The 24521-nt window shown below is 53.2% G+C and overlaps 2 protein-coding genes across 9 annotated transcripts in view; one reads left to right on the forward strand and one right to left on the reverse strand.

Annotated features, from left to right (window-relative positions):
* Positions 1–24521, forward strand: part of CTDP1 (CTD phosphatase subunit 1) — a 76572-nt gene that overhangs the window by 7228 nt on the left and 44823 nt on the right. For 5 of the 6 annotated variants that reach the window (XM_024236055.3, XM_024236053.3, XM_024236054.3 and 2 more), the window contains exons 2-6: positions 9006–9089; positions 10049–10142; positions 11944–12072; positions 18631–18781; positions 24276–24366. In XM_024236055.3, coding sequence (XP_024091823.3) covers positions 9049–9089; positions 10049–10142; positions 11944–12072; positions 18631–18781; positions 24276–24366 — 506 coding nt within the window. In that variant the 5' untranslated portion in view covers positions 9006–9048. Of the gene's footprint in view, positions 1–9005; positions 9090–10048; positions 10143–10861; positions 11002–11943; positions 12073–18630; positions 18782–24275; positions 24367–24521 lie in introns of those variants that run through there. The other variant, XM_054538129.2, reaches the window with a different exon arrangement.
* Positions 1582–17774, reverse strand: LOC129051648 (uncharacterized protein DKFZp434B061-like). Of its 3 annotated transcripts, none has more exons than XR_008516074.1 (4): positions 17503–17774; positions 8433–8520; positions 7751–7864; positions 1582–1789 (listed from the first exon to the last, which is right to left on the reverse strand). XR_008516074.1 is itself a non-coding variant. In XM_063716973.1 (4 exons), the coding sequence occupies exons 3-4, from the start codon at positions 7857–7859 to the stop codon at positions 5630–5632; spliced, it is 957 nt and encodes a 318-aa protein (XP_063573043.1). In that variant the 5' UTR covers positions 7860–7864; positions 8433–8520; positions 17503–17774; the 3' UTR covers positions 5605–5629. The 3 variants fall into 3 exon arrangements, 1 of the variants encoding a protein (XP_063573043.1); XR_008516073.2 differs by having other exon boundaries at positions 7972–8520; XM_063716973.1 differs by lacking the exon at positions 1582–1789 and adding an exon at positions 5605–6477.

Here is a 24521-nt window from a genome sequence, read left to right on the forward strand (position 1 = left end):
TGAGCCACCACACCCAGCCACTCGGGCTCTTTTGGGACATAATTTTTGACTTCAAAGTTGCAAGAACAGTGCACAGAATTCTCACACCAGCTTCACCCCAGATTCCGCAAATGTTAATGCTTTGCTGAGTTTGCTTATCTTTCCCCATGCACAGGCACGTTTTTCTGGAGTTGGAAAGTTAGTTGCAGGTGTGATGTCACTTCACCCCTAAATACTTGAATTTCCTGGAAACAAAGACGTGCTCTTACATAGCACTAATAGTCCTAATAAAGTCCTTTGTAACAAAAGCAAACCCTGGACCCCAGGTGGTGTCGCTGGTTGAACCCTCAAGAGTGAGCTCCTCCTTCTTTCTTTCTTTTGGTATCGTTGCCTGGTTTTGTAGGACATCCCTCAGTTAGATCGCAGCTGTGCACTCTGGTGAGACTGTCCCAGAGCCTGCACTTGGTGAAGGTGGTGTCTGTTGTAAAAAGTTACTACTTTTCCGGTTGTAATTCAGTATCTTGAAAGAGATACTTTGTTACTACATAAATAACATTCTCACCAAGCTGACCCACCGTTTTGGGTATCTGTCAGTGATTCCTGCTTGAATCGCTTCATTTCTAGGATGATACTCCAGTGGTGGTGTTCTCAATTCCAGCATTTATTCTCCATTTTTTGGTTGACTTTCTGCCATAAGAACAAATAAGGCCGGGCATAGTGGCTGATGCCTGTAATCCCGGCACTTTGGGAGGCCAAGGTGAACAGATCACCTGAGGTCAGGAATTAGAGACCAGTCTGGCCAATATGGTGAAACCCCATCTCTACTAAAAATACAAAAATAGGCGTGATGGTGCGTGCCTGCAGTCCCAGCTACTCGGGAGGCTGAGGCAAGAGAATTACTTGAACCCCAGAGGCAGAGGTTGCAGTGAGCCAAGATCACACCACTGCACTCCAAACTAGGTGACGGAGCAAGACTCCGTCTCAAAAAAAAAAAAAAAGAACAAATAATTAACATGTGTATTTAGCCGTGTAGGCTCATGGTTTCTTATTTTATTTAATGGCTTATAATCTGTTATTGTTATTATTTGCCTTGACACACAACTTATCCCAGCTGTGGCTGGCGGGATCCCCGTGGTGCTGGTTCCCGGCAGCTGAGTCTTGGAGCATTGCCGCCTTGTATGCATAACAGATTCTAGGCTGCTCGTCTCCTGGCCACAGTCCTGGAATCAGCCATTCTCCAACAAGTCCTGCTTCCTCTTAGTGGAGAATGACATTTAGAAACCCAAGGTCTAGGTGCAAAAAATACACTCTTCTCTCTAAATACATTTCTACACTCAGAATGTTGAAGACCCTGGAGCCCTCCTGATCTGTAGAAGGAAAAGAGAAGGTTGGACCCACCTGGAGCGGATGCTCAGAGGTGATGGCGTCCGTGGTCCAGGCCGAGCCCGTAGCCCTCTCTGATGTACCCATGCCCTCGGACCTCCCCTGAGAGAGCTGAGAGCCCAGAACCCCACAGAGTTTGGTACTTACTATAGTTGTGTATTTTGAGGAAAATAACTTGTTTAGAAATTACATGTCATGGCTTTCTCATGGATTTTCTTTAGGACAAACCAGAAAACATTTATTGGTGACTGATTGGACATTTTTGGGCTGAGCTCTTTGGTTGGATGTTTTTACGTTTGTGTATCCGCATTAGAGAATCCACAGCGTGTCACTCCCCTTGTTAAGGTGTGGAGACGTTTCTCTGCCTGGAGCATGGAGGCTGGAATGAGAGTGTTCAGGGCTTTTCACCCCTGTTTTCTGTCAGCGTCTGCAAAGACAAAGTGTAGGAATGTCTCGTATTAAGAAAAGACGTTGCTCTCTGCTCTGTCTGCATGCAGGTTTCCCGGCCTTTGCACACACACACATTCTGAGCCAGATGGCCTGGCTGGGAGCATCCTGCATGCTGTGGGTTGCTGAGCAGCTTCCCTGCCTCCAGGTGTGATATCCAGGAGTGTCTCCAGCCACTACAGGGGTCCTGGGGGAGCAGAGCCTGCCCTAGAATAAGACAGGCAGAAGTTTTCAACTGCGGTAAGAAAATTACATGACTCTCTGACGTGGCCAGTATGCGAGTGATTTTCTATGAAGGCCCGCGTTTGGTCACGTTGCCGGAAGCCTGCGGAGTGCTGCCCACGTGCACTGGGTGCAGTGCCCTTGGCGTCAGGAGCCGGCCTTGGCTCTGCCACCGGGACCTTGCGTGGTTGTCATTTCCAGCCCTCACCTGCTTCCTCCTCATCTGTCAAGACCCAGCTGTTACAGCTGCTGTGACACTGTTCTAGAAGCTTCGTTCCTCGTGTAGAACTAGGCATCTGCTGTAGTCATCTGTCTGTGGCGCCTCCGTCTTACAGTCGCTCTTGTCTGACTTGTATGACACTGTTGGTGACAGCAGGCAGTGCGCACCCGACTTAGCTGATGGTCCAAGGGAGGCTGTTTGTGGGAAGCGGGGCCAGCTCACACTCGCTCTTAGACCTGTGCTGGGGAAGGCAGGTGGCACCTGGTCTTGCTACCAGCTCTTCCTTGGAGCAGGAGGCCCCCGTCCTTTGTGGCAGCCTAGTGTCACTGCGCGAGGGGTCACACAGCTTCCCAGGGTGGACTTAGGCTGAGGAACAGTGGACGGCTCCCAGGATGGACTCGGGGTGGGGGAAGAGTGGACGGCTCCCAGGGTGGACTCGGGGTGGGGGAAGAGTGGACGGCTCCCAGGGTGGACTCGGAGTGGGGAAGAGTGGACGACTCCCAGGATGGACTCGGGGTGGGGGAAGAGTGGACGGCTCCCAGGGTGGACTCGAGATGGGGAAGAGTGGACGGCTCCCAGGGTGGACTCGGAGTGGGGAAGAGTGGACGACTCCCAGGGTGGACTCGGGGTGGGGGAAGAGTGGACGGCTCCCAGGGTGGACTCGGGGTGGAGGAAGAGTGGACGGCTCCCAGGGTGGACTCAGGGTGGGGAAGAGTGGACGGCTCGCGGGGTGGGGGAAGAGTGGACGGCTCCCAGGGTGGACTCGGGGTGGGGGAAGAGTGGACGGCTCCCAGGGTGGACTCGGGGTGGGGGAAGAGTGGACGGCTCGCAGGGTGGACTCAGGGTGGGGAAGAGTGGACGGCTCGCAGGGTGGACTCGGGGTGGGGGAAGAGTGGACGGCTCGCAGGGTGGACTCGGGGTGGGGGAAGAGTGGACGGCTCGCAGGGTGGACTCGGGGTGGGGAAGAGTGGACGGCTCGCAGGGTGGACTCGGGGTGGGGAAGAGTGGACGGCTCGCAGGGTGGACTCGGGGTGGGGGAAGAGTGGACGGCTCCCAGGGTGGACTCGGGGTGGGGGAAGAGTGGACGGCTCCCAGGGTGGACTCGGGGTGGGGAAGAGTGGACGGCTCCCAGGGTGGACTCGGGGTGGGGGAAGAGTGGACGGCTCGCAGGGTGGACTCGGGGTGGGGGAAGAGTGGACGGCTCGCAGGGTGGACTCGGGGTGGGGGAAGAGTGGACGGCTCGCAGGGTGGACTCGGGGTGGGGGAAGAGTGGACGGCTCGCAGGGTGGACTCGGGGTGGGGGAAGAGTGGACGGCTCGCAGGGTGGACTCGGGGTGGGGAAGAGTGGACGGCTCCCAGGGTGGACTCGGGGTGGGGAAGAGTGGACGGCTCGCAGGGTGGACTCGGGGTGGGGAAGAGTGGACGGCTCGCAGGGTGGACTCGGGGTGGGGGAAGAGTGGACGGCTCGCAGGGTGGACTCGGGGTGGGGGAAGAGTGGACGGCTCTCAGGGTGGACTCGGGGTGGGGGAAGAGTGGACGGCTCGCAGGGTGGACTCGGAGTGGGGAAGAGTGGACGACTCCCAGGATGGACTCAGGGTGGGGGAAGAGTGGACGGCTCCCAGGGTGGACTCGAGATGTGGAAGAGTGGACGGCTCCCAGGGTGGACTCGGAGTGGGGAAGAGTGGACGACTCCCAGGGTGGACTCGGGGTGGGAGAAGAGTGGACGGCTCCCAGGGTGGACTCGGGGTGGGGGAAGAGTGGACGGCTCCCAGGGTGGACTCGGGGTGGGGGAAGAGTGGACGGCTCCCAGGGTGGACTCGGGGTGGGGGAAGAGTGGACGGCTCGCAGGGTGGACTCGGGGTGGGGGAAGAGTGGACGGCTCCCAGGGTGGACTCGGGGTGGGGGAAGAGTGGACGGCTCCCAGGGTGGACTCGGGGTGGAGGAAGAGTGGACGGCTCGCAGGGTGGACTCAGGGTGGGGAAGAGTGGACGGCTCGCGGGGTGGGGGAAGAGTGGACGGCTCCCAGGGTGGACTCGGGGTGGGGGAAGAGTGGACGGCTCCCAGGGTGGACTCGGGGTGGGGGAAGAGTGGACGGCTCGCAGGGTGGACTCAGGGTGGGGAAGAGTGGACGGCTCGCAGGGTGGACTCGGGGTGGGGGAAGAGTGGACGGCTCGCAGGGTGGACTCGGGGTGGGGGAAGAGTGGACGGCTCGCAGGGTGGACTCGGGGTGGGGAAGAGTGGACGGCTCGCAGGGTGGACTCGGGGTGGGGAAGAGTGGACGGCTCGCAGGGTGGACTCGGGGTGGGGGAAGAGTGGACGGCTCCCAGGGTGGACTCGGGGTGGGGGAAGAGTGGACGGCTCCCAGGGTGGACTCGGGGTGGGGAAGAGTGGACGGCTCCCAGGGTGGACTCGGGGTGGGGGAAGAGTGGACGGCTCCCAGGGTGGACTCGGGGTGGGGGAAGAGTGGACGGCTCGCAGGGTGGACTCGGGGTGGGGGAAGAGTGGACGGCTCGCAGGGTGGACTCGGGGTGGGGGAAGAGTGGACGGCTCGCAGGGTGGACTCGGGGTGGGGGAAGAGTGGACGGCTCGCAGGGTGGACTCGGGGTGGGGAAGAGTGGACGGCTCCCAGGGTGGACTCGGGGTGGGGAAGAGTGGACGGCTCGCAGGGTGGACTCGGGGTGGGGAAGAGTGGACGGCTCGCAGGGTGGACTCGGGGTGGGGGAAGAGTGGACGGCTCGCAGGGTGGACTCGGGGTGGGGGAAGAGTGGACGGCTCTCAGGGTGGACTCGGGGTGGGGGAAGAGTGGACGGCTCGCAGGGTGGACTCGGGGTGGGGAAGAGTGGACGGCTCCCAGGGTGGACTCGGGGTGGGGGAAGAGTGGACGGCTCTCAGGGTGGACTCGGGGTGGGGGAAGAGTGGACGGCTCCCAGGGTGGACTCGGGGTGAAGAAGAGTGGACGGCTCCTAGGGTGGACTCGGGGTGGGGAACAGTGGAGAAAATCTTTGCAGAACACATTCTGCAGGCGTTTGGCAGCCGTTGATCCGTTTGTGTGAAGCCCCACTGGCTGGAAGGTGCCCCCCACCACAGAGTTTTCTGGACACCTTGGTGGGTCGTCCGTCAGTCATGCCTTTGAGTCTTTCTGGACTCCTCTGTTCCATGCGTTTATGATGTATGCCTGATAAGTTCTGAAGTCAGGTAGTAAAATTTCTCTGTTATTTTTCAAAATTGAGATTCTAGGTTTCCTGAATTTCCATATAAATTTCAGAACCAACTTGTCAATTTCTACAAAAAAACACCTGTTTATTGGTTAAGCTAGAGACACCCCAGGTCTTTCTTCATGCTAACGTGTTTAGGAGAGATTGGCAAAATCCTCCTAGTTCATATTTGAGGTTTCCTTTCCCTTTCTTCCCCTTGCAAGGGGTAGAACGAGGAGCCCGCGGTGAGCTGGTGTCCTGCATGGGGCAGCGGGTAGAGCAAGGAGCCCGCCGTGAGCTGGTGTCTGCGTGGCGCAGGGGGTAGAGCGAGGAGCCCGCCGTGAGCTGGTGTCTGCGTGGCGCAGGGGGTAGAGCGAGGAGCCCGCCGTGAGCTGGTGTCTGCGTGGCGCAGGGGGTAGAGCGAGGAGCCCGCCGTGAGCTGGTGTCTGCGTGGCGCAGGGGGTAGAGCGAGGAGCCCGCCGTGAGCTGGTGTCCTGCGTGGGGCAGCGGGTAGAGCGAGGAGCCCGCCGTGAGCTGGTGTCCTGCGTGGGGCAGCGGGTAGAGCGAGGAGCCCGCCGTGAGCTGGTGTCCTGCGTGGGGCAGCGGGTAGAGCGAGGAGCCCGCCGTGAGCTGGTGTCCTGCGTGGGGCAGCGGGTAGAGCGAGGAGCCCGCCGTGAGCTGGTGTCCTGCGTGGGGCAGCGGGTAGAGAGAGGAGCCCGCCGTGAGCTGGTGTCCTGCGTGGGGCAGCGGGTAGAGCGAGGAGCCCGCCGTGAGCTGGTGTCTGCGTGGGGCAGCGGGTAGAGCGAGGAGCCCGCCGTGAGCTGGTGTCCTGCGTGGGGCAGCGGGTAGAGCGAGGAGCCCGCCGTGAGCTGGTGTCCTGCGTGGGGCAGGGGGTAGAGCGAGGAGCCCGCCGTGAGCTGGTGTCCTGCGTGGGGCAGTGGTAGAGCGAGGAGCCCGCTGTTAGCTGGTGTCTGTGTGGGCAGGAGCTGTGCAGAGTTTCCTTGCAGAAGGCTGATTGCAAAATGATGTCAGCTGGAGACCAGGGAAGGCTGTTAGAGGGGCTGGGGCTCCCAAGTGGGGTTGCTGCCAGGACTGGGGGAGCAGTGCCTGGGGGAAGGACGTGGGGCCATTGGGAGGACTGGGTTTGGGTGTTGGCGGTGGGGCCGCAGAGCCCTGTGGGTGGACGAAAACAGCTCAGCTGGGGAGTTGGGGGCTGCCAGCCATCGGGGAGGAGCCTGGATGTGGAGGCCCCGAGTGTGATGGCTGTAGGGACACAGACTCCTGGGCGGGGATGGCCCCTGCGGCCTCAGCAAGCAGGGAGCAGGTGTCCTTGAGGCCTGTGAAGCCTGGCAGTGTCTTTGACCAGGTGCAGTCACTGGGAGGGAGGATGGTCCAGTGTGGGGTTTGTGCATTCCTTTTTTTTTTTTCGGAGATTGGGTTTTTTAGGTTAAGTCTGCTCATTGGGGCATTTGAGGGCAGAACTCTAATCATTCATTGTAAAGTATTTTGATAAAATTAAAGAAATCGTACTTGTCACCTTAGAAAGTTTAACACACTTTTTCAAACGAGGTGTCACTATTTTGTTGTCTGGTTTAAGAAAAAAACCTGATACAGATTGAGTCTCCCTTATCCAAACTGCTTGGAAGCAGAAGTGTTTCGGATTTCTGGATTTTTTTGGATTTTGGAATATTTGCGTGTATACATGATGAGATGTCTTGGGGATGGGACCCGTCTAACGCGGAATCCATTTATGTTGCACATGCATTGTGTACGTGCAGGGTCAGGATTAGGGTTCCAGGCCCAGGACTCGGAGGAGCTCTGATTCTTGATAGTCACTGGCAGCCCACTCCATCCTCGAGGGCTCGGAGCCCCGCACCGTGTCTCCTCAGCACCATTCCTCCTCCAGGGTGATCTGCACACACCCATCCTCCTCCCCAGGAAGAACTCCCCTCCACTCCCCTCCAGGCTACAGACCCGCCCCTCCGAGTCTCCCTGCAGGATGCAGGCTGCAAACCCGCCCCTTCCAGTCTCCCTCCAGGATGCAGGCTACAGACCCACCCCTCCAAGTCTCCCTGAAGGATGCAGGCTACAGACCCACCCCTCCGCTCCCCTGCAGGATGCAGGCTGTAGACCTGCCCCTCCGCTCCCCTGCAGGATGCAGGCTGTAGACCTGCCCCTCCGCTCCCCTGCAGGAGGCAGGCTGCAAACCCACTCTTGCAGGATGCAGGCTGCAGACCCGCCCCTCCGCTCCCCTGCAGGATGCAGGCTGCAGACCCTCCCCTTCCAGTCTCCCAGTGCAGCCTACCATGGCACAGTGGGCATGGAGGATGTGGCTCCGCCTTGTTTCCACCTGTGGCCTGATCCTTGCACCCTCTCGATGACATGGCTGGGGGTCTCGGTGGGCCATGGGGCATCCCACCTGGAAAGGTCCCATTGACAGATGCAGCTTGGGTGGCTGTCTCGTGTCTGCGGGGCGGGGTGGTTGGAGCAGCCCAGCCGGGAGGGGGGTGTGGGGGCTGTGAGTACCTGGGGGGTGCTGAGTGCTGAGCAGCCTCATGTCCGTGGGTAGGGTGGTCGGAGCAGCCCAGCTGGGACAGGAGTGTGGGGGCTGTGAGCACCTAGGGGTGGGTGCTGAGTGCCGGCGGCCCCATGTCTGCGGGGCGGGGTGGTCAGAGCAGCCCAGCTGGGATGGGAGTGTGGGGGTTGCGAGCTCCTAGGGACGCTGAGTGCCAGGCAGCCTCGTGTCTGCGGAGCGGGGTGGTCAGAGCAGCCCAGTTGGGACGGGAGTGTGGGGGTTGCGAGCTCCTAGGGACGCTGAGTGCCGGTGGCCCCATGTCTGCGGGGCGGGGTGGTCAGAGCAGCTCGGCTGGGACGGGAGTGTGGGGGTTGCGAGCTCCTAGGGACGCTGAGTGCCGGCGGCCCCATGTCTGCGGAGCGGGGTGGTCAGAGCAGCTCGGCTGGGGTGGGAGTGTGGGGGCTGCAGGCACCTAGGGGCGGGCGCTGAGTGCTGGGCGGCCTCTGGTCTCGTAGCCTTCAGATTTCAGCACTTCTTCTGTGGCTTCTGCCGGATGACCACTGTTTGGACAAATAAAACAGTTTGTGTTTATATAAAACGAATATTAGAGTAGTTTTGTCAGGAAAATGTAGTTGCATCAGCCTCTCTCTAGACTGGGAATGATATGAAAGTTTTAGATTTTATAAATTCTCTAACAGAAATGTCAGAGGATCACATATAAATAGCGTGTTTTGAGACAACTTTATGTTATCCCCAAGTCTCCTCTTTGGACCAGACATCCTTAGTTTTTTCAGCTGTTCCACGGGTGGCACGGGGGTGGTGAGGTGTGGTGGCGTGTCGTTTTTCGTGAGAGAGACCCGTAGGTGGAAAGTCCTTTCATTTTATAGACAAAGAAATGCCCTCAAGGGATGATGTCACCTGCCTACAAAGTTATGCAAGAGTTAGTGTAGAATTGGTACAAAAACTTAGATTTTAAAATTCTTACTTGGGGGCTCTTTTGATAAACCAAGAGATTTTAAAGTGTTCTTCCCTTTGTGTTTTGTAGAGCGGTTCTGGTGAGATTAGAAGGATGCAGCCACCCAGTTGTCATGAAAGGCCTGTGTGCTGAATGTGGCCAAGACCTCACCCAGTAAGTATCCAGAACAGTGAGATCGCTGCCTGCTGGGGCTCGAGGTGGTGGCACCCAGTAAGTATCCGGAACAGTGAGATAGCTGCCTGCCGGGGCTCGAGGTGGTGGCACCCAGTAAGTATCCGGAACAGTGAGATCGCTGCCTGCCGGGGCTCGAGGTGGTGCCACCCAGTAAGTATCCGGAACAGTGAGATCGCTGCCTGCCGGGGCTCGAGGTGGTGGCACCCAGTAAGTATGCGGAACAGTGAGATCGCTGCCTGCTGGGGCTCGAGGTGGTGGCATCCAGTAAGTATCTGGAACAGTGAGATCGCTGCCTGCTGGGGCTTGAGGTGGTGGCCTCCAGGGAGTCCGAGAAGCTGTGTTGGGAACACAGTGAGGCCCTTGGTTTCCCAGCGGCAGAGGCAGACGCCTCCCTTGGGCCCCATGCGAGTCACACTCAGTGGGTTTCCTTGGAGGCAGTCCTTCCTGCTCTGTCACCCCAGCCTCATGCCATTCTCAGGTGTGGTGGGGGGGGGCATGCTGGAGGGCTGAGACCTGTTTTCTCCTAACTGTGAAGACGCAGATTGCTGAGTGCCTGGAGCAGCACCTCCCTCTGGGCCCCCGAGCGCCCCATGCTGGGGGCTGTTTTACCTCTAATGCCAAGTGGGAGGTGTGGCAGCTACTTTTTCTGCATTTTCATGGTTGAGGGCCTGTTTCTGCTTCTGTGTGACTTTGCAGTTTGTTTTCATGAAGAACTATGGCTCTGTGTGTTCGTGAGTGTGGCCACAAGCTCAGTGTTTCCACCAGTTTTCCTGTCCGTGGAAAGGAAAGGCCACATTTGCCGACAGAATCAAGTTCTGTGCTAAGATAGCAGCGTGTGTCCGTTAAAACATCAGCTGGAATCCTGTCACTTAGAGCTCAGTGTGCATCTGTGCGCAGAGACTCAGCTGAAAGCCCTGAACCTGTCCTTGCATTCGCAGGTTGCAGAGTAAGAACGGGAAGCAGCAGGTGCCGCTGTCCACGGCGACCGTGTCCATGGTGCACAGCGTGCCAGAGTTGATGGTGAGCTCCGAGGTGAGCCGGGCATCAGCGGCGGCGTGTTGGGGAAGCGTGGTGCTCTGAGGAGGGCGGCTGCAGAAACACGGATGTGTGGTTGTCGTCGTTGTTACTGAAACAACCCCTCGTCACATGGATGACTTATAGGACTGCGGCCTTCCTGAAGCAGGGACGGTTGCCCTTGGTTCTCCACAGACAAGTCCGCCTGCAAAAGCGACTCGGGGCCCCGAGGCTGCATGACCTGCGTGTCGGGAACACCAGGTGCTGCCACCGCAGCTATGAACAGCCAGGCTCAGCCTGGGTTCCCTCGAGCCAAGTCCTAACTGGGGAGGGATGTGACAGCTGCTTGTGGAGCTCAGGAGGTGGCCGCGCTGCCAAGGCATGTGCCAGATGAGCCGGGAGGGCAAAGCATATATTGGGGCAGATAATGGCAAGGAGTCGGTGGCCGGGGGTGGGGGCGGGGGGACGTGGGTGGCATCACCTTGTTGGCTACAGGAGCGGCTGCTGCTGGTACCAGTGGGAAGCTGGCTCGGGAGAGTGGGCACATGCCGGGGGGGGGGGGTTGGGGGTCCCAGGAGTGTTTGCCTTGTAGCCGACAGGAGAGCCCCTGGGGTACGCGGGGTGGAGAGGACGGGCAGGTGTTCCTGTGCCCAGTTAAGAGTGAGATGGGTTTTTATCTTCGAGTGTCTGCGCCTCGTTTATGTATTTCAGGAGTTGCTGGGGCACTGTGGGTCAGCGGCTCCGGGCACCTCCTGTGCTTGAGGCAGATGCCGTCTCCCTGACCTCGCTTCACCCCTTTGGTGAAAATGCTCTGGGAGCCGAGAAAAACTAGTTTGTGATCTTACAGACTTTCAGGGCTGCACAGTTTTGTAAATAGGTAAAACACTTTCCAGTGTTATGATTTTAGTAAATTCGTGCTTTTAAATGATGGACGCCAATTTCAGTCTATCTTTTTATGGGAAAAGCAAAATGCCAGATACAGGATTCTGGGTTTTCTGAATTACCAAACTTTAAACAAATGTAAAATGTGTGTGCATAAACCAAAGCTGGCAAGTTTGAGGGTGAAGGGAGGAGGAAGTACCCCCCATCCTTCCGGCACCTGCCAGCCCCTCCGTGCATTTCCCTTTGGGGACGGGCACGGGAGGAGGTCCCCCCTGAACAGGACCAGGATTTTGTTGTGAAGAGTGAGGGCCAGTTACAGTGAGAAAGGCAGCGAGCGTGGTGCGTCCTAGCACGTCACATCCCGTGTCCCACGCCGGGCCCCTGATGCCGGCCGGGGTGGCCGGGCCCTTGTTAGGAGCACCACTCTGGGCCCCGCGTGCAGGGACACCCCGATGTGCTGTCCCCAGGCCCCCGGGTCTCTTCAAGGCACAAGAATAGGCTGAGCGTAGGAGGTTCTGAACGTGGGAGGTTCTGAGCGCATTGCCCTTGCCAGTCTCTGCTGCCCAGCTTGGGCCACCCAGCGTCTCCCTTCTCCCAGCCGGCCGACTTGGTTTCTTCGTTAATTTTGCAGCTCACTTTTATTGAGCGTTCCATACTGTTGAATCCAGCTTTTATAGAAACAACCAGTTTCCCTTCCCCCTCCGTTTTCTTTGGCTCACGTATTTAACTGAATTATAAAATTGTGGTCACAAGCGAGGTTGCTGTGACCAGGTTGGTGACCCAGCCCTGCCTCTCGGCCTGTACGGTGCAGTCCGTGGGGTGTGGGGGGGCTGGAGAGGAACACATTGATACCGTTTCGTGTTTCTTGATGAAATGGAGTTTTACCTTGGATGCAAACATACTGACTTTGTCATTTCTTGTTTCTTTTTAATTGTAGCAAGCTGAACAGCTGGGAAGAGAAGACCAGCAGCGACTACATCGAAACCGGAAGCTGGTGCTCATGGTCGACTTGGACCAGACGTTGATTCACACGACCGAGCAGCACTGTCAGCAGATGTCGAATAAAGTGAGTGCAGTCAGCACCTACGGACAGTTTCCCAGGAACCGCAGGTCCTAGAATTTTGATTCAGAAGTGTGTTATCTTGTTTTTTAGATGATTTCCCGTAGGTCAGCCTGGATTTGGATAGCAGACTCACTAGTTCTGGGCGTGGGCCGTGTGTCTGCTGGGCTGTTGGGGAGCATCCGTGGCCCCCGGGCAGACATCCCGACGCCCACTGTGTCTCGCACTTCCTGCCGTTTGTGTGGGAGCCCTTTTTGTGCCTGCCCAGCACGCTGTCGGAGAAGGCAGAAGCGTTCCGAGCCTGTGAGGATGGTGCGGTGGATGGTGCGAGGCGTGTCCTGAGAGGGACGGTCTTGGTGGGGAGGACGTTGGTGTTGGATGCCTTTATGTCGCTGGGATGTCAAGGACAGGTGGACGCCTGGGTTTGTGCTTGGGAGAACTGGGCTGGAGGAAAAGGCTGGGTGGGAGGTGGCCAGCGTGCATTCTCCAGGGGAAACACGGGGAAACGCAGGGTGAGGGCAGAACCCTGTTTAATACACACGAAACCCTTCCTGCGCCTCAACTGTGTCCTCAGGATGGAGCCAGAGAAGCTGAATTTCTAGACCGAAGGCTTTTAATGTCTGTGCCAAGAGGCTTGCCCAGAGGCTTGTGTTGGCCTAGACGGTGGCCCTCAGGGAGGCCCTCACCAACACTGAGTTGTTTTTTAAATGTTTGCTATTAAACAGATAGTATGTGGACTCTGGCGTTAGATTTGGGATTTCAGAGGCCCATCAGTTCTGACCTTACCAGTTCCTAAAGGTTCCTGGGGTTCTTGCAGGTCCCGACAGCAGACACCCGGCAGGCTGGAGGGTGCACCAGAGAGCTGGGCATCCTCCGCTGCTGAATGCCGGGTGTGGCACCAACATCGGGGACAGATTGGTGACAGTTACACATAAGTCAAATTTGTGACAAGCTTCATCTGGAAGAAGTTTGGTTAAGTTTGGCCTAGTAAGTCAGTCAGGTGGTCAGGGTGATCTGCACAGATCCCCCAGGTGGCACAAACTCTCGCATTTTATGCTGTTTGCAGAATGAAGAGAATCGAGTAACTGCCGTGCTGCACAGGAGTTTCCTTTAGGGCTGGAATTCAGGTCTAACCCACAAAACAGCTTCTATTTCTGGCTGTGTTAGTCATTTGTGTGTATCATGGCATCTTATACAGCAATCTATTCTATGCTGTATAAACTGTGACTAGATATTTTCAGGTTGCTTCATTCATACCCAGTACTCTACTCACTAAGGTTGTTTGTTTGTTTGTTTGTTTGTTTGTTTTGAGACAGAGTCTCACTCTGTCGCCCGAGCTGGAGTGCAGTGGTACGATCTCGGCTCACTGCAAGCTCCACCTCCCGAGTTCACGCCATTCTCCTGCCTCAGCCTCCCAAGTAGCTGGGACTAGAGGTGCCCGCCACCACGCCCGGCTAATTTTTTGTATTTTTTTAGTAGAGATGGGGTTTCACCGTGTTAGCAAGGATGGTCTCGATCTCTTGACTTTGTGATCCACCCGCCTTGGCCTCCCAAAGTGCTGGGATTACAGGCGTGAGCCACCGCGCCTGGCCAAGGTTTTTTTCTATGCCTATTTTCTGACAAACTAGGTATTTTGAAGGATGTAAGGACTTTATGAAAATACATTCTGCACACATATACCTTCATGAGTTGCTGTGGCTGTTCCCTGCTTTTATTTTGCCTTTGAAGTTGGGCATTGAGTGAGTTTTACAGGCACACCTCATTTTATGGTGCTTCACGGATACTGTGTTCACAGAGAGAAGGCTCGGGGCAACCCGGCGAGCACGTCTGCAGGTGCCATTTTCCAGCAGCGTGTGCCCCCAGGTGTTGTGCCATGCTCTGGAAATTCCAGTGTACTTCAGGCTCCTCATTAGTGTTCTGCTGTGACAGGGAGCTGTAGTCAGTGATCTTTGAGGTCACTGTTGTCATTGTTTTGGGGTGCCACGAACCACACCCACATAAGACGGCAAACATAATGGGTAAATGTGTGTGTCCTGACTGCTCCACCAACCGGCCATTCCCTGTCTCTGTCCCAGTGCTCAGGCCTCCCTATTCTCTGAGGCACAACAATATTGAAATTAGGCCAAAGTAGTAACCCTACAGTGACCTCGGTGTGTTCAAGTGGGAGGAAGGCTCACCAGTCTCTCACTTTAAATCAAAAGGTAGACGTGATTATGCTTAGTGAGGAAGGCACGCCAGAAGCCAGGAAAGGCTGCAAGCTGGGCCTCTTGCACTAAACAGCCAAGGTGTGAATGCAAAGGAAAAGTTCTTGAAGCAAACTAAAAATACTATTTCAGTGAACACACAGATGAGAAGACAGTGAAACAGCCTTATTGCTGAGAAAGAGAAAGTCTTAGTGGTCTGAGTAGAAGATCAAACCAGTCACAACATTCCCTTAAGCCAAAGCCTAATCCAGAGCAAGGCCCCAACTCTCTTCAATTCTGTGAAGGCTGAGAGGGGTGAGGAAGCTGCAGAAGAAAAGCTGGAAACCAGCACAGGTTGGTTCATGAGGTTGAAGGAAGAAGCCGTCTCCGTAACATAAAAGTGAAGATGAAGCAGCAGGTGCTGTTGGAGAAACTGCAGCAAGTTCCCCAGGAGATCTGGCTGAGATCATTGATGAAACTAAACACACTAAACAACAGATTTTCAGTGCAGACGAAACAGCCTTGTATTGGAAGAAGATGCCGTCTAGGACTTTCGTAGCTGGAGAGGAGAAGTCAATGCCTGGCTTCAAAGGACAGGCTGACTCTCTCGCTGGAGACTAACTAATGCAGCTGGTGACTTTAAGTTGAAGCCAGTGCTCATTTGCCATTCTGAAAATCCCAGGGCCCTTAAGAATGATGCTAAATCTCCTCTGCCTGTGCTCCATCCGTGGAACAACAGAGCCTGGATGACAGCCCCTCTGTTCACAGCATGGTTTACTGACCATTCTAAGCCCGCTCTTGAGACCTGTTGCTCAGAAAGAGAGATTCTTCTCAGAAATATTCCTGCTCATTGACCATGCACTTGGTCACCCACGAGCTCTGACAGAGACGCTCAGGAGAAGAATGTTGTTTTCATGCTGCTGACACCACATCCACCCTGCAGCCAGGGCTCAAGAAATGATTTCGACCTTCAAGGCTTATTATTGAAGAACTACATCTCCCGGCCAGGCGCGGGGGCTCACGCCTGTCATCCCAGCACTTTGGGAGGCCGAGGCGGGTGGATCACGAGGTCAGGAGATCAAGACCATCCTGGCTAATGCGGTGAAACCCCGTCTCTACTAAAAATACAAAAAATTAGCCAGGCGTGGTGGCGGGCGCCTGTAGTCCCAGCTACTCGGGAGGCTGAGGCGGGAGAATGGTGTGAACCCAGGAGGCAGAGCTTGCAGTGAGCCGAGATTGCACCACTGCACTCCAGCCAGGGCGACAGAGCAAGACTCCGTCTCAAAAAAAAAAAAAAATAAATAAATAAAAGAACTACATCTCCTAAGGCTGGAGCTGTCTTAGAGAGCAATTCCTCTGATGAATCTGGGAAAATCAAAATCCTTCTGGAAAGGATTCACCATTGTGACATTGTGAGTGCCACCAGGGACATTTGTGATTCGTGGGAAGAGGTCAGAGTATCCCCATCAACCAGGAGTTCGGAAGATGTTGATTGTAACCTTCATGGGTGACTTCCAGGGCTTCAAGACCTCAGCGGAGGAAGGAGCTGCAGATGTGGTGGAAATAGTGCGAGAATTAGAAGTGGAGCCTGAAGATGACTGAATTGTGGCAACCTCAGGATGAAACTCGAACAGATGAGGAGTTGCTTCTTATGGATGAGGAAAGAAAGTAGTTTCTTGAAATGGAATCTGTTCCTGGAGAAGATGCTGCAAACATTGTTGAAATGACCACAAAGGATTTGGAAGATTCCATCAACTTAGTTGGTAAACCAGCGGCAGGGTCTATGAGGATTGCCCCTAGTTTTGAAAGCAGTTCTTCTGTGGGTAAAATGCTGTCAAACAGTTTTGCATGCTACAGAGAAACCCTTTGTGAAAGGAAGAGTTGATTGATGGGACAAACTTGTCATCTTATTTCAAGAAATCGTCACAGCCACCGCCACCTTCAAGGTGAGAGCCTGCGCCGGCAGAAAGAATATGACTTGCTGAAGGCTCAGATGGTTGTTAGCATTTTTTAATAATAAAATTATTTTTTATTGTTGTTTTTTTTTTAATTTTTTGAGACAGAGTCTCACTCGGTTGCCCAAGCTGGAGTGCAGTGACACGATCTCTATATCCTGCAGCCTCCACCTCCCGGGTTCAAGCCATTCTTGTGCCTCAGCCTCCCGAGTAGCTGGGACTACAGGCGTATACCACCACACCCAGCTAATTTTTATATTTTTAGTAGAGACGGGGTTGTGCCATATTGGCCAGGCTGGTCTCGAACTCCTGACCTCAAGTGATCCTCCCGCCTCGGCCTCCCAAAGTGTTGGGATTATAGGCGTTGAGCCACCACGCCCGGTGATTTTTAATAATAAAGTATTTTCAAATTAAGTTAGGTACATTGTTATTTTAGACATAATGCTATTGAATGTTTAATAAGCTACAGTAGGGTGTCAGCATGGATTATATTCACTGGGAAACCAAAAAATTCATGTGATTCTCAGTATCTCCAGGATAGGCCTGCTGAAGACAGTTGGAGTCTAGTTATAATGTGGCTGTTTCTCAGGTGTGTGGTCTGCAAGGTGACAATGTCCTGATGTAGTGGGGAAGGGGGTCTAAGCATGAACTGTCTGTCCTCTGCCTCCTCAGTAGCAGTAGTGTGCCCCACTTGACATCCAGAGGAGACCCCCAGGAGTAGGGCCAGACATCCAGTAGTGTGCCTGGCCCTCCTCCTGGCCCCTCTGAAAGCAATTTCAGGGATCAGAAGTGGTGCTGGCCACACCTCCCAAAGCCTGGACAGCTGCTGGACTTTTTACTGTTGAGTAATGGAAAAGTTGTTACTAGAACTTCTCAGTTCTAAATATTTAACAGAGTAGCTTCTTCATGATGGTAGTAACTAACTTAGAGCTAGAAAAACATAACTGGGAAAGTTGTTACTGGAACTTCTCACTCCTAAACCTTGAACAGAGTAGCTTCTTCATGAGGGTCGTAACTAACTTAGAACTAGAAAAATGTAACTGAACTTAAGTCATCTACCTTTTTTTAAAGCCATTAAGAGTAAATATTTTACTGAGAAAATAACAGGATTTAAAGGATCGAAGTTTAACTTCCTAAGGAAAGCAAACTTATTTGCATGTTGATCATATGTGAGTGAGTCAGTATTGCTCATTTCATCTGTCTACTAAGTATGACTTAGAATACTTTCAGCTTTTGTGTTGTATATGTAGATGAAAGAAACTGTATCTGAAAATCACCCATGCGTTATACCAGGTTACCCGGGAATGTTGATTTCCTTTATTCGGTAGCTCAGGCAAACACTGTCAGCACGTGATGTGGGTGGAGGTCTGTTCTGAGCAGCTGCGGTGGCCTTGCTGTGTAACACCTGTCAGCATTTGAGGAAACAAAGGCAGAAGTGACATCAGTGGTTATCTCATAGTTGGTGTAGGTTGTTACTGTTGGCGTGGTTATCGGGGTGGTTATATCCTAGGCGGTCGTTGCAGGTAGGTAGGTAGTGTAGCTGTCATCGGTGGTTATGTAGTTATCATAGGTGGTGACTGTTGGCATGGTTATCGGGGGTGGTTATTGTGTAGTTATCACAGGTCTTTACTGTTGGCTGGTTATCGGGGGTGGTTATCGTGTAGTTATCATAGGTCGTTACCGTTGGCTGGTTATCGGGGGTGGTTATCGTGTAGTTATCACAGGCTGTTACTCTTGGCTGGTTATCGGGGGTGGTTATCATGTAGTTATCACAGGTTGTTACTGTTGGCTAGTTATCGGGGGTGGTTATCCTAGGCGGGTCGTTGCAGGCAGGTAGCTATTGTGAGTAGTTAGTGTAGCTGTCAACGGTGGTTATCATGTAGTTACCGTAGGCTGTTACTGTTAACGTGGTTACCCAGGGTGGTTATCTTGAACAGTTGTTGCAGGTAGGTGGTTATCCTAGTTACCACGGGCAGTCAGGATTCACACTCACTGAGGGCATTCCCGCAGCAGAGAAGGCCGCACTCGCTCACTCGTACCGTGTGCGTGGAAAGTACTTACACAGTGGGTTTTAAATGCTACGGGTAGCCCCTTGCACCAGTTAGGGTCACGTCCTTATTTGGAGGCTCGGGCGGACATGTGTCCTGTGTCCCACGTGGAGAGGCGTGTACACACTCCTATCCCCTGTCCCATGCCCACATGGAGGGGCGTGTCCACACACGTCCTCTGTCCCATGCCCACGTGGAGGGGCGTGTCCACACTCATGTCCTCTGTCCCCTGTGGAGCGGTGGGCACATGTGTGTCTTCAGGACGCCTGTCTGGGGCACATGCGTGTTCTCAGGATGCCTGTCTCGGGCACACAGGTTGCAGGGGCTGCTGGAGCTCCTCAGGCCTTTTCTCCCAACTGTTGCTGTTGTTCTTTTCAGGGCATCTTTCACTTCCAGCTGGGCCGGGGTGAGCCCATGCTGCACACGCGCTTGCGTCCGCACTGCAAGGACTTCCTGGAGAAGATTGCCAAGCTGTACGAGCTGCACGTCTTCACCTTCGGCAGCCGGCTGTACGCACACACCATCGCAGGTCAGTCAGCCGCAACCGAAGAGGCCATGTGAACAGTGGGTTTCTTTCCTGTTTTCGGTGATGGTTTCTTAAAGATGAAGAAAGAAAAGTCAAGAAGCTCTCCCGCAACTCAGTTGTAGTCTTAGGGTTGGATGTTGTGCAAGGGGTTGTGAGAGGTAAGGGAATTCTGCCACTGGGTGGGAATTCAGCCCCACTGGGTGGGGCTGCAGCCGCTCTAGCTGGGTGCGGTACTGGGTGGGCCGCTTTGGGAGTTTGTCAGGACCACACGTGGAAACTTCTGCGAGCGTCCTCCGACAGATACCTTCTTAATCAGTTCACAGGGACTTTGGGCCAGGCTGCTTCTGTGCGCTCTTGCTGGGTGCTCTCATTGCACACAGCATGATTGTCCCCTACCTACACATGGGTACCCTTAGGGTTTAGCATTTGCTTCTGTCTCCCTGGGTGATAGCGTGAATGCCAGGCTGCAGTGCCCACTGGGAGGCAGCATCAGCAGGACGAATCGAGGGGACAATGCCACGGGACGGTGACTGTCTGTCCCATGTGGATGAAGTGAGGGGATGCCACAGGATGGTGACCGTCTGTCCTACATGGACAAAGCAAGGGGACCACATGGGATGGTGACCGTCTGTCCCACGTGGACGAAGCAATGTCTGTCCCACGTGGACGAAGCAAGAGGATGATGGCATGGGACAGTGACCGTCTGTCCCACGTGGACGAAGCGAGGGGACGATGCCATGGTACGGTGACCGTCTGTCCCACGTGGACGAAGTGAGGGGACTGCCACAGGATGGCGACCGTCTGTCCCACGTGGATGTGGGCGCCGAGTGGCAGTGTAGGCAAGCTCCTCCGTGCCGGCTCCAGAGGTTGTTAGACAGCATTTTAAAATTCAAAGGTCTTTCTAGATTGGTCTTAGTCTTTTGTTGTTGTTGGGGAAATGAATTTTGAATCTCCTTTAATATTTAGTGCCTTTATAGGAAATTTTGATCATGACCTTAATTCCTCTTGTAATTGAAATTCGAAACATTCACCTGTAACATTATGGCTGCTGCTGCATGGCTGCCTGAGATAGATGATGTGAAGACGAGTAATTATGCACAAGGGTGATATTGCTCACTTCCTCGGGCCAGTAAAGAAATGATGCCTGCTATGATCTCAGGGTTTTACAGCCCCCAAGTCCATATGTTAAAACCCAGTCCCAGGGCGAGGGTGTTAGGAGGTGCGTGGGAGGTGGTGAGGTCATGAGGACTCCATCCTCATGAATGGAATCAGGGCCCTTACCCAGGTGGGTTCTGGGAGCTGCGGGAGATGCAGCAAGCTGGCGCCCACTGACCTGTAGCTGAATCGCTGGCACCGTGGTCGGACGCCTGCCTCCAGAACTGTGAGGAAGGGACGTCTGTTCCTGAGTCACCCACGCTATGGAGTTTCTTTAGAGCAGCCCAGGCTGACTAAGCTGCCCACTGTGTGGAATTAGACCCCCAGATCCCCGTGTGTTCCAGCCCCGGATTGTGCCTTGCAGCCAGTGCCAGGCACCTCCCAGGGGCCAACCCGTAAGTCACACAAACCGCAGGGACAGTGACACTCACTCAAACCAGACAGCTGAGCGGGGCGTCACTCACAGTAACAAATGTCAGGGAGAGACTAAAAACCGGAAAATTATTCCTCATTTATTCCTCATGGTCATCATATCCGTGGCTGTCCCTGTTCTGTTTTTTCGTGTGTATAATTTTGCCTAGTTTGTCTTAATATATGCACAAGTTTACATACTGTTCTTTTCACATACGATTTCATCACTAAGAATTTATCCATCATGTTGTTACAAATCTTCATCATTTTATGTAAGATTTTTTTCCCTCCTCTGTGGACTGGATCTTCTGGGTGAGTTCCTAAAACCAGGATTGTTCAGTGAGGGAGTGGTTCCTGACCCCCAGGAGTGTGAGGACTGCGCGCTGCATGGCCTGCTCCCTGGGAGGGTGACGGGTTTGCCTCCCGCCTCCCACACAAGGTGCACACCAGCAGGCACAGCCCGGTGACCTGCACGTCTGAGTCCAGGATGCCGGTGATGTTTCTTCTTTTCCTGTCCTGTCTTCCATACGTTGATCTGGTGCCCATGCAAATGTTTCTCATTTGAGGCTTCCTTCTCCAGGTCTCTCTCTAAAGCTGGGGTTCTTTAGATTCGCTATTTCACACGTCTTGCTTATCCTTTCCTGAGGTGCATCGATGTTTGCTGGTCAGAGCACACAAGCCCCAGTGAGGAAGAGCATGTGGAAGGCTCGGGTCTGTTTAAATGCTTGGCTGGAGGGGTTTGGGCTAAAAGCAGAGGGGTCCCAGGTTTTAGCCGGGCCACACCCTTGCCACCTGTCACACCAACAGGCAGGGCGTGGGTCACCACGATCTGATTCCACATTCATGAGGCCTCGTGTGGTGAGAGATGAAGCAGGTGACGAGAATGCCATGTTTTCTTTATCAGCCTGAAAGCTGGAGGGAGCCTGGTAGCTGCTCGCAGATTCAGCAGAACATCCGTGCAGACATCCGCAGGCCGCTGAGCTGCTTAGACGGCAGAGCAAGGAGCCTGCTGGTGGCCGCTTGGCTGTGGAGGGCCTCGAGCGCGGGTCCTCCTGCAGTGAGACCAGCTAGGTTTACTGAGTGTCACCGGGCCATCTGGTGCCTTCTCCGTTTCAAGCTCTGCTTTCTATGCTAAAGTTCCAGTATTCCAGTGTGTTCAAGGGATGTCGGCCAAAACCAGACAAAGACATCACAAGAAAACTGCAGACCAGTATCCCTTTGAACATGGATGCAGAGATTCTCAACAGAACACGGGTCCTCGAGCCCAGCAACGCGGGAGGAAGACCGCGTCCAGGCTGTGGTTCAGGAAGGCCGAGCTTTGCTTCATCGCGCCTGGCGGGATCTGTAGAGATGACCTGGGTCAGCTTTTCTACAAGTGAGAAAGTGAGGTCCGGACTGAAGCCTGAGGTGGTTGCTGAGCATCCACTTTTGATGCTTTTCATTTTGAAAGTGACTGTGTTGATAGCATGCGTGCTTTCAGTATGACTAGGACAGAGATGTTAAGAGTTTAGGATGCGTGTCTTTTATCTGATTGTAGAGACGCTAATAATTCTATTAACAGACTTCAGATTTAGCGACTTCGTGGCCTCAGTGATCATCTAGAATTTACATGTAGTAAGAAACAATTGCATTTATTTCTCCTTTAAATCCAAGTATCTTTTGGTTAATGAAACACTAACAAACCAGTGATATCAGGGAACGGAAAGCTCCTGGCAGTGCTGCATTTGAAACGTCTGGAGGTGGTGATGCTTCAGCCAGGAAGCAGGTCCATCTTCCCAGAAGATCTTACGGATCCCACAGTGCATTGTACATAGTGCCGTGGGGCTGCAGGGTAACTGAGGTGGTGCACAGAGCAGCTCTTCTGTTTTAATTGTAATGCATATGTTTTAACATGTATTGAAAACAGCGAATGTTTTTCTCGCGTTTGTGATCTCAGGTGGTGGTGCAGAGGTTGAGCCCAGTAGGGATGGGCGCAGGGAGTAGTTGATCTAAAAAGCCAGCGTGAAAACAATAGTGATTATGTGGAGTGCAGTCAGGGCGCGTTCACATCCCGGAAGTGGACCCCGTGTGCCACGTGGGCACATGGAGCCAGGCGTTCGGGGTGCGTTCGGATCTGGAAGTGGACCCCGTGTGCCACGCGGAGATGTGGAGCCAGGTGTTCCAGTGAGGCTTAAGTCTTAAGAGAATGTGGGCTGTGTGGTCAGAGTTTGGGTTCACAGTGCTTTTGAGATGTCTCGTCTACCTCCTTTGCTTCATGCATAACTAACAGTTATGCAGGGGACCTGCGTGCCATGACGAGACCACAGTCCCAGCTCCTGACTCTGGACCAGCTCACTCTTCTGCAGTCCAGTCCCCCTTTTTTGTTCCATGGCACCTGCACGTGTCATGCCAGATAGAGGTTGTGTGTTAATGTGTTCAGTTTTCTTACGATTTCAGCCTCTTGGGAGAGTCATAATTATGTTGTATTCATTCCTGTACCTTATATTCCTAGCAAAATTCCAAGTAATGTTAAACTCAGTAAATGTTAAATGAATAAGTACCCTTAAACACATTATCTAGGTGCCATGGAATACCTATCTCTTGAGGTGCGTCCAAATTTATGGCTTCAGCCACTTGTACGGTGAGTAGCTGAAACATTTCTTTTCGAGGCTTCATAATTAACTGTAGCTTTTTCTCTCCAGAATGTTTTAAATGGCTGGTGAAATTAAATCGACATTGAACTTGATGCCTCCAACATATTTTACCAATGGAATAAATTACCTGAAAAGCCTGTTTTGTTTTTGTTTAGTACCCCTACTTCTACAAACTGAAATACGTTTACTATGTATTCTGTGGTTCTTGTAAATTAGCCAGAGATAACTTATTTTTAAATTATCTTTATTTAAAAATATGGGCACTTTACTGTAAATTGAAGACTTTGCAAACTTAGGAAGATAATACATAGGCTTAAAGTTCAGAAGATAAATGTATAGATCAAAAAACCCAGAGCGGAGGTGATCCTAAGAAACCTCTGCCTGATTTGTTTATTGTGACAGCGGTGCTTCCTGAAGCGAAGAAGGGGTGTTTGCAGATAGCTTGGTTTTACTGTCTTTAAGGAATTGAAACCGAGCATCAAGCATGTGAAGCTCTTTAGAAAATTACTGTTAAAAAATTAAACTAGACTTGTAATTAACAGATGCCATATAAAGCGCAAGTGTCAAATGTAGCCCAAGCGGATTCTTCGCTGTGGAAGCACCTTCTGCACTAGCTGGTCAGGGTGGTGTCACGGATGTCCTTCCTTCCCAGTCTTCTCTGTCAGGCAGCCTTCCTCGATGTTGCCTAAATTACCAGCGTTAAAACGTGTATAATAGGGAGAAATAACCAGCCTTTCTGTGTATTTCTACAACACAGCATGTGAGTTTGTATAATTCTACTAAAGTAACTTGGGAGAAGCAAGCTTCCTTGATAACCTTTCCTCCACTAACCATTACAGATGAGAGCGGTGGGCCGCCCGCCTGGGGTTAGGAAAGATCATATCCGAGGTGACGCAGAGTAATTTCAGCTTAGTGTCCAGACTCCGTCACGTGAAGAACCACATGCAGAGTGTCTTGAGATCGAATGATGACTTACCTGTTTTACTTACGCAAGTGCCTTCCATGATTTTCATATCCATCTGGTTTAGATAGGCACTTCAGTAAGATATTACAAATTTTTCACGTTAATAGAATTATAAACACTTATCAACATGGTTTGTGTTTGAGAAATAAGTTCACATAAGAGAAAAGAAGCCCCACATGAGCCATGTCTTACCTCAAAAGGGATGAAGTGTTTGGTGCCAATTCATCATGTTGTGTGTCTGCCACTGTAAAAAAAACATTCAAGGCTTCACCATGTGCCGTGTGACCGAAACGTGTCTCAGGTATGTAATCTTTGTCCTGTTTTCTTTTCGAAGGCTTTTTAGACCCCGAGAAGAAGCTTTTTTCTCACCGAATATTATCAAGGGATGAATGTATTGACCCATTTTCTAAAACGGGAAACCTTAGGTATGTACCCGGCCGCGCTCCTCACAAAGACCTCTCGCTGTTCATTTCCCATTTCAAAAATCGCATCTTGAGATTTAGAGCAGTATTTCTTTTTCTTTTTCTTTTTTTTTTTTTTGAGACGGAGTCTCGCTCTGTCGCCTGGGCTGGAGTGCAGT

The sequence above is a fragment of the Pongo abelii genome, chromosome 17 (genome assembly GCF_028885655.2).
Source record: "Pongo abelii isolate AG06213 chromosome 17, NHGRI_mPonAbe1-v2.0_pri, whole genome shotgun sequence".
Lineage (NCBI taxonomy): Eukaryota > Metazoa > Chordata > Mammalia > Primates > Hominidae > Pongo > Pongo abelii.

Coding starts and splice junctions, on each gene's coding strand:
- LOC129051648 (XM_063716973.1), bottom strand. CDS start 7,859: ATGCCCCATGGCCCACCGAGACCCCCAGCCATGTCATCGAGAGGGTGC. Junction 6,478..7,750: donor TCCATGCCCACTGTGCCATG/GTAGGCTGCACT, acceptor CCTGGTCTCCAG/CTGACATCATTTTGCAATCA.